Source organism: Trachymyrmex septentrionalis, unplaced genomic scaffold, assembly GCF_001594115.1.
Source record: "Trachymyrmex septentrionalis isolate Tsep2-gDNA-1 unplaced genomic scaffold, Tsep1.0 scaffold9, whole genome shotgun sequence".
NCBI classification, from domain to species: Eukaryota; Metazoa; Arthropoda; class Insecta; order Hymenoptera; family Formicidae; genus Trachymyrmex; species Trachymyrmex septentrionalis.
Genome location: NW_017306091.1, coordinates 2,266,036 through 2,275,688, shown reverse-complemented (window position 1 = coordinate 2,275,688; position 9,653 = coordinate 2,266,036). Strand labels below are relative to the sequence as shown.

At 33.5% G+C, this 9,653-nt stretch overlaps 1 protein-coding gene across 4 annotated transcripts in view; it reads right to left on the bottom strand.

Moving 5' to 3' along the window:
• Positions 1-9,653, bottom strand: part of LOC108756016 (insulin gene enhancer protein ISL-1) — a 39,024-nt gene that overhangs the window by 13,848 nt on the left and 15,523 nt on the right. For all 4 annotated transcript variants that reach the window (XM_018499555.1, XM_018499556.1, XM_018499557.1 and 1 more), the window contains exon 2: positions 2,183-2,369. In XM_018499555.1, coding sequence (XP_018355057.1) covers positions 2,183-2,369 — 187 coding nt within the window. The remainder of the gene's footprint in view (positions 1-2,182; positions 2,370-9,653) is intronic.

Here is a 9,653-nt window from a genome sequence, read left to right as displayed (position 1 = left end):
AAAAAAAAAAAAAAAAAAAAAAAAAACGAAAAGGAAAGAAATCCCCGCGCCTGCAAGAGATGCGTCTTTTTCATCTCCGTCCCTATTTCTGCCATCAAAAGTGACATAACACAACGAAACAAATACAATAACTTCCATTAATTTAGTAATACCACACTAAATTGAATGTAAACATTGTAAAATCAGTTATGATAATTGATTGGATTATATAGTTATTAAAGCATATATGTTATTCCGTCGGAGAATAGAAAATCAATAATAGAAAAGAAATTGATTATCGTAACCTTCAGAACAATACAACCTTCCCAGGAAAAATAATCTGATAATAGACGTGATGTTTTACTTAACAAATATTTTATTGCCACATAAGTTTTATTTTCTAAAAAAAATTAGTGACAATTTAAAAATGAATAATTATAAATGAATAATTATAAGTCACCAAATATAATGGAAATATATTTGCAAATCCAGTCTTAAAAAATACCTACAATCAAATAGAAAAATATATACTACATTTTAATAAATAATTATTTGACTAATATAACATGATTGATAATACTAGTATAATATGTATTTACGAAGAATAAATATTTGTTAAATAAAAAAAATAATAGAAGAATTAAATTAATGATTCTATAACTAAATATTTGATAAATATATATTTACATAGTAAATATTGCACTGGCACACTAATTCAAACAAATATTAAAATTTAGTGCATTTTTTCTCAATGTATAAAGTTCCAACAATCTAAACATCATTACATACAAAAAAAGTGGATTTTTCTTAAATTAATTTGTACATCTGTCTCTGGAAAGATTAATGAAAAAAAAAAAGAAGCTTCGTATATAAAATTTTCACTCAAACTTTATAGACTTTAAGTCGGCAAAAGCTGCTTAACCCTCAAGGTTACGTAATTCCGTAACCATCGAAAGCTTTGCTCGATATTTCTCGCAGTTTTAAACCGCGGTAGCCGCGATCGAGGAGATTTCAAGTGGTTTTCCTGCACGTATCGACTAGCATGTAGCCAAACACCGGCTACGCCGGCTATTACGAATGGATCGACTGTTTCAACCGCAGCGTCAGTAATAACCATCACCGTGTCGGGCTGATGTCGATCAATGCCACGCATCGCCTCGTCGCATTAACTCGCGGGCTTAAACTCCCGCGAGTTCTTTCGCTCGCACGAGCATATAGTTGCGCGCAACTTTTTTGCACGCACCAACGCACGCAACGTCGTGACAGTGACGTTGTGGATATATATGTGATACGTGTGTGCGTGCGTGCGTGCGTGCGTGCGTGCGTGTGCGTTGTGTGCCGCACTCCACGTGTATACCTTGGATAAAAATATCCTGAACTTTCTCGATTCTGTCGCCCTCTCCTTCTCCGATCTCTGTCTCTCGACCATTTTTCTCTTTCTTTCTTCCTCTTTTCTTTTCTTTTTTTTTTTGTTCCTTTCCCTCCCCCTTCTCGCCTCCCGATCCAAGCATTTGCAAATGCGTATCGGAAAGAGCGTATCGCGTGTCGCCGGAGAATGTAGCGGCCGCAGTGACAAGAGGCACGATTTTGCATTAATTACCATATTGCACTGCGATCGTGAGGCCGGGGCCTCTCACCCGAGTGCCTCTTGTTTCACCTCTTCGTAGAATTCGTTCGTTAAGGAGCGACACTTAACCATTGGACGATGAGACGGCTTCCGCTTGACGTACGTATCACGTCATCGCGCAATTTCGTCGCTCTCGTAATCGTGAAGAGTTAATTGCGTGGTGTCAAACGACCAGAAGATGAAGTGCCGAACATAAATTGCTCAAGGAATTCGCCAAGTCAAGAAAAAAACTCAAAATGACTTTATTTTTACATCATGACAATGTCAAAACGACGACTTTTTGTTACAAAATTTGACTGTTTACTGACGTTGAGAATAAATTCATTTTGAATTTTTGTTGAGTTCTGCGTGTTCCTTGGATGAAAGTGATATTTTTTCATTCCTTTAAAGATGCTCCTAAATAACTATGTTGAAAAATCGAACGTTCGTGGTTTGTGAATCCGTTGGCAAAGATCCTTTCCTTTTTTTCCTTTTTTTTTTCATGTGGCTATAAGGTTGAACAATCTCTCAAAGAAAGTTTCCCTGTCCGATTTTCTAACGTGAAGTTCTTTCAAAGAAAGCGTCGACGTGACTTACCTAACGTAATCGCGCTTGCAGTAAGTTTTACCCTCCCGCACGAAACAGGTGCATTTCTCGTCCAGAAACTGTTGACACTCGGCACACTTTAAACACGCCGCGTGCCATTCCAGATTAGGTGCTACCCTTAGAATCCACTGGTCGTGAATTAGACCACCGCAGCCAACGCAGAGCGAGCTGCTGCCTTCTGAAACACAAACAATCGGTCTACTTTGAGAGAGGGTAAGAGAGAGAAACCTGTTGTCGTTCTCCTTCCAAAAAAAATCTTAATTTTTGTTAGATATCAAAGGAGCAATGGCAATCCAGTCTCTGGAATTTGTTATTTTTAACTTCCACGTATGTCAAAGTGTAAATCAATCCATTTCTGTGGTTAGTTTCAAAGTAAACAACGTCCACATTAATGTATATACTTAGTAAATAATCAATTAAATTTAGTACATTTTTTGTAGTTAAATTGTTTAACTCCAATTGTTTTCGTTCAATTAATGATATTGAATAGAAGCAATAGCAGCCTATAGAAATGATAAAATAATTATATTCAAATTGAATATTTGATATTATAATTATTAATTTGATATTATAAATTTAACAGTGTAAAATCAGATTAACGATCAGATTACGATATAACTTTTTCCTTAGAATGGAACCATGAAAAATTTCTCCATTATCTTCAATGATAAAACTTCTCACTTTTCATGTTTTCGCCGTTTTTCTTACTGGAAAAAGTTACATGTGATCGTTATACTGAAACAATCTTTCATACTGAATGTAATGCGGTTCAAAATCATCCGTTTTGCACTGTTAAGTTCATAATGTCAAATTATACTCAATTCAGTTATTTTGAATCATTTCTATAAGTCTACTGCTCCTTTTCAATAGGTCACTAATTTAACTAAAACAATCGAGTTAAATAATTTATCTCAGGATAATATATATATTGAATTTGTCTCAAAAGAGGAACTGTGACCGGAGTCGTTAAGAGTTACAGAGTAGCTTTAAATTTGAATCAAATTCAATATATTTTTTTGACAGTTTATTATTTACTAAGAGCATACGTTCATACGAACGCGGTTCACTTTGAAACTAACCATAGAAATGGATTGATTTACATTTTGACACATGGAGACGAAAAATTAAAAAATGTTATTTAATTCAAAGGATTGAGTTACCACATTGCTCCTTTGATATTTAACAATGTGCAAACATGTCTTGAGTTTTTCAAATTCTTAAAGATCTCTTTACCGAAAGTCATGGCTGATATAATCTGTATTTGATATGTTCCCTTGGAGAGAACTTAATGTTGAATAATAACGTGAAATAATAATTAATTTCCTGTTATCTCGAGGCGATATGTTTGCGGTGAAAGCACAAAGGGAAATCCGCCTCGTGATAAATAGAATGTATTTCAGTGACACGCGAACTTGAATTAAAACATAACCGAATGTCGATCGATCTTATCATCGACCACTCGATCGTTAGATACGTATTAGTCGCGAAATAGCGATCGACACATCTATGACCGGCGAGGCGGTCGACAAACGAAAATGAAATCAATACTTCGATCTGCCTGCCCTGTCATTGCTTTCGCGATCACGCGTTATCAGCGATTTCGCGGATAAAGCTTACGTAATAGAATCGTACCAGAGAGGTAACAAGGACATTTACGCACCTATTTGTATCGTCAATTAAACGACGAAAAAATTTCTTTTATCTTTTAAATTAATATATTATAATTCAATTTTTTTTGTGCATGAAAAACACGCAAAGTAATTAATGTAACTTGAAATAAAAGAATACTAAAACTTGACAAAGAATACTAAGAATACTAAAAATTGATAGAAAAGAATACTAAAAGTAGGTATAAAAAATTCATATTTTCTTTCTTTAGTATAAGTAAAAAAGAAGCGAGAAATTCATGTTCCAACGAAATTCGATGACCGGCGAAGCGTCTATTTTTTGTCGCCCATTTTCGCATACGTCTCTGAACATACGATGCCGCACCTAGAAAATTAATACATACGAATATGTTATCGAAGAAAGATAATCGCCAATGAGCTCTACAGAGGATTTATCTAATTTGGAAAATAGATTGATATTACAAATTAAGCATACTTTTCATATAAGATCTATTAATTTATTACACTATTAAATAGCCATAAATCTTATCTATAATATAGATATAATAGTAATTTCAAAAGACAGATTTTGTAGAATAATATATAGAAAAAAATTCAAAAAGTAAATAATTTACAATGCTCATCTTATTATAAAAAAAATTTTTTCCATACGGAATTTAAGAATTAATTAAAAATTTAAGTCATTCTCCGTGTTTTTATAACAGAAAGAAACGTCAAGTGTGATTTTTTTTAATTTTAGGATTAAAATTTTTTAAATATTAGACAATTACGCACGTAAATATCATTATTTTAATTAATACATTCGTTGATGACTTTCCAAAATGGTAAATAGTATGTCTTTTATCGACAGATGACAAATGTTTATCTATGTATAAATTTGTATCACTTTTATTATATTTATTTCATCAATTTCTCTCTTTTGTAAGATCTGTATAATAAATTGTTGGCTTAAAATTCAAAATTCTATTGCATTAATATTCTGTGTAAAAAGTATTTCGTATGTATGTGTCTATATATATATGTATATTTCATTATTTTCTGTTTTATTAATTGTTTAAGAAAGAATTTCACAATTTAATTACATATTTTTGATCACAATAAAATATTATTTAAATTAACTATTTCGCTTAGATTGTTTTTTGTAATTTAATATTAACAAATATTTCATAGTTTTTTATTTTATTTTGTTTTTATACATAAATTATTTTCATCAAAGTTGAAATTAAATTTATGTTTAATTTTTAGTCGCGTTTATAGTTCATCTTCTATTGTTTACAAATAAAAATTCGTTAATATCTTCATACAAAAATTTAATATATTATTTACATAAAAGAATAGTAGTAAATGCGTACGATATTACAGTACGGTCGCGAACGTGTTATAACATGTAACAAATCTATAAAGAGGAATTTGTTTTATATGTTGGAAATTATCTTTGAAAATATTTATAGCTTTCCATAATATTACATACATTACCGAGACATATAATTAAACGTCAAAATATAATTAAAACGATCAATTTATCGTATTTGAATAAATATCGTCGATATAAATATATTCTGCATAAATTTTCTATATAATATAAATATTTAACGTCTGCCGAAAAGAGCAATTCGATATATCATCCATATCGTTAGTCTAGCAGCAGTGTGGGAGCTATATTTAAAAAAAAATTATCGAAGCACCAGAGGTTAGCTCGCGGTTAAATTAATCCACTTAACCAGAGTATGGTATAATTATAATTCATAGCCAGCAGTGAGTCGAACGCGCTGTCGACGATAGATACGAAAAAATTAGAGAGCTTGCTATCTCTACGACACAGACGAGAGCCGCATTCAAAAATCAAAATCGGGTATCACGATGCAACAGACGACGTTTCCTCAGAGCTCTAGATGTACCAGAGTAGCGCAAAGATCCACTATGTTTAATCTAATAACCATATTATATTAAAAAGTTAAGAGTTAAGATCTGTTTATGTGACTCAACTAGTGTACACTTGAAACTTAAAATGAGATAGATACATGTTTGATATTTGGCAAAAGCGAGAAAGAGAGTCCTAGTACAATCTAGTGCAGGAATAGAAAAGCAAACCTTAATAAGTACCTTATATACTTATTCGTTGGCTTATTTACTAAGCTTGCTTATTATTTATTTATCGAACGATAGACCATCAGGTCAAAAATATCGATCAAAATTATCTGCCAATACACTGAAATCCAAATGTATAAAAATGACTTCGATATATATGTATATTTTTTAATTTTCCATGTAAAAATGACACATTTAAATGTGTAAATCCATACTTGGATGCAGTGTGTTATTTTTATACGGAAAATTAATCACGCACATACGTATATTGAAGTCACTTATTTACACACTTGGATCTGCAGTGATACGAAAGTTGTCGGCATTCAGATCAAAGAGTAGCGCTACTCCGATATATCTAGAGCTTGTACGTTTCCTTCGAGACGCGTTGTCACGCGAGTGCGTGAGCGAGCTCGGCGGCCACGAGGAGAGGAGTGCGCCAACGAAGGCGCGTCGAAGATCATCAGGGGCGTACACGCTTGGGCGGCGCGCATCTACCGTCTCGCCGCTGGAACTCCGCCCAGAGTTCCGACGGCGAGACCGTCCGCAATCGGCGCCGTCCGTCACACCGGATTCTGCGCCCTGACGTGGCTCGGTGCGGTGGCCGGGAATTTGCGGAGTCCGTTCGCTCGATGGACGTTGGTCCTTTTTTTTTTTTCCTCCTCGCGACGCCGATCCCTCGAGCGAAGGGGTGTCAGTAGCGACTCACGTGAAATTTTCACCAAATTTGAAATTATTGCGAGGGTGGATATTATTACGAGATACGCGATATTAATACAAGGATCAATTTTGCTCAAGTATTGCCCAAAAATTTAATTAGATATAGACTTGTAAATAATTTGGTTGGATCATCGAAACAATTATGTTGAAATCTTAAGCATGATGAAGTAATGCTGCAAAAAGTTTTAACATTCTACTAACTTGAGTGTTCGTACTACATAATTATGTTGATCGTTCCAACAAAATTATTTTCAGATCTGTATCTAGCTAAACTTTTAGATAAGATACTTCAGCAAAACTATCCTTTCCGTATTTAATATTAAATATGATGTATTCTTTTGATGCATGGTTGCGTCATGGGAGTGTATGTTTTCATCTCTAAAAATAGATTCTATATTTCAAACGCATCTTGCATTTAGATATCCGTGTGTTATGAGTGAGGAAATTAATTTAAATGCACGGAAAGAATAAGTTTTACTGAAATATGTAAAAGTTTAGTTAGACGCAGATTTGAAAATAATTTTGTTGGGTCGTCGAAATAATTATGTAAGACGCTCAAACTGATTGCTAGAATATCAAAACTTTTTGCAGCGTTGCTCATTCATGCTTGCAACGATTTCTACATAATTATTTTGATAGTCCAGTAAAATTATTTTCAGATGTATCTATCTAAATTTTTAGGTACTTCAGAAAAATCGTTCTTTCAATTCTTTTTGTTTATGCGTTGAAAGCGCGAATTATAAGAAATCGTAATAAAAGTGCTTCGTTTAGAAAAAAAGAAACTATGAAGAGCTTATACATCTAGTATGTGTTAAATACACTGTAAAAATAAAACGTTAATTTTAACTTAAAGACGTAGTAGATTTTCTGAGACATGCAAAAATGTTAAAATTAACATTTTTGCATATTTTTTTATCTTTTACAGTGTATTTAGTGTGCATCTACTTCTATTAAATATATACTTATACCTTATATATATTTTTCCAGGAATATTTCTTTGACTCGTAGCATCTACGTTAATATTTTTTTAATTCCATGAAGAAATTAAATGTTTAAGAGAATTCATAATATGTAGAAAACGCTTTAAATGCTAACAACAACAATAAAGGAAACAATTACATAATGTAGTCCTTTATTGCATTTATATATGAATATTCTTTATAATTTATTCATAAATATTATTTATAAATGACATTATATTAACCTTTACAGAAAGCCACTACAGGCGCTGAAAGAATGTCATATTTTAAGGCAAGGAATACAATAAAATAATGAATTACAACGAATATTATTCAAGGAAAAGTATATGATTTTTAAAATAGACTTCCATCCTCTAAAAATTAACTTTAAACCCATCACACACACCTCAACTATTTGGCACGTCACTATTGTATAATTTTCACATTTTCGTTATACACGTTGGAAGTGAAAATTAGTCACGCACTGTCATTCCGTTTATCAACTGATAAGTACAATTAGACGTTAATTACAGCTAACTGGTTCAAATAATTATTTTCGAAGATAGAGTCACCTTCGTCATGGTTAAGTATATATAAGTGCAAAAAGAGAGCTTGGTTTTAGATAAAACTATCCGCAAAATGCATCGCAATATTACCATTACCTACATCAAATATTTTACCGGTCAAGAAAAATAATAGTCTTTTTTTTTAACTTTAAAGCAAGCGGTTGTGCGAATAGTAAACAGATTTTGTTGAAAATAATTTTGTTGGACCTTAAAAATAATTATATAGGAAACTCAAGCATGATGAGCAATGCTGCAAAAATATTTGATATCCTAATAATTAGCTTGAGTGTCTTACACAATTGTTTTGATGTGATTCGACAAAATTATTTTCAGATCTGTAACTAATAAAATTTTTAGTTACCTCAGAAAAATCCTTCTTTCCATGTAGTAAAAAATAAAATAAAATAAAAATTTGATTATAAAATTGATAACCGTAGATTCTATAAGTTGTATAAAGGTAAAAATTGTCATAGTTGCGAAATTTTTTCTCGAAGACATCGTTTAAAAATCATAAAAGCAACGAAATTCGATTTTTAGTCGTAGGATGAAAGACCTTCGATCATTCTCGTTCAACCGTATTGTCGTCGAGATCTACAAGCTTGTGAAGCGCAGAACACAGACTCGCGTTGGATGTAGAGACTCTCTTTAAAGAGTCTGGACATGAGAAAACCGGAAAGCCAGAAAAGAAACTTTTGATTGGTCCACCATGTTTTAACAATTCCTGAGAGACAAAAAAGATAGGACAAAATGAAAAAAAAAAAGAAAGAAATAATAAAAGTGAGTCCTTTTATTTCATCGTATTTTAACAATAAAATAACGATGAAATAAAAGGACTTGCAAAAGTTTTACAAAACTACGGCTCGTATCTAGACTCTTATTGAAGTCTCTAGTTGGAGACTTGTACTCGTGTGTGGACGCGGGAGTATCTCGCGACTATCATGAAAATTCCCGACCGGCCAGTGGATAAGGTCAGGGTGGATACGCACGCGAGAAAAAAAAAAAGAGGAAGAAAGAAACGAGCGAGAAACCGGAGACGAGACGGGGATGGGAGTTACTGGGAGGCGAGGGCAAGGTCGGTCAGGATCAAAGGGACTCGGACGAGCAGAGAGTGTCGGCGGCATCCCATTAGCTCCCAGAGACGACAACCACCTCGTATCTCGGGCTCGGATCCTCCGAGCTAAAGCGTACGATCTATGCGCCAGAGCGCGCATCTCTATAATACGCGAACGCATAGCTCGATCTCTTCCCTCCCTCCCGATCTGAAATCATCTTGAAGATACCATCGCGTATTTGTCGCTATTTCGTTACACGTCTTGCTCACGTGGGCGCGAATGATTTAACGCCGCCGGAATTACCGGGCATGAAGCGTAGATATTTCAGTCGACCCGAATCCGTGTTCTTTAGGAAGAATTATCTGTGATTTCGAATCGTTCCCGTGGAGGATTCAGAAATTACGCTAATCACATTGTTCCGAGATTATTAAAATGACAAATTCATCCTTAAA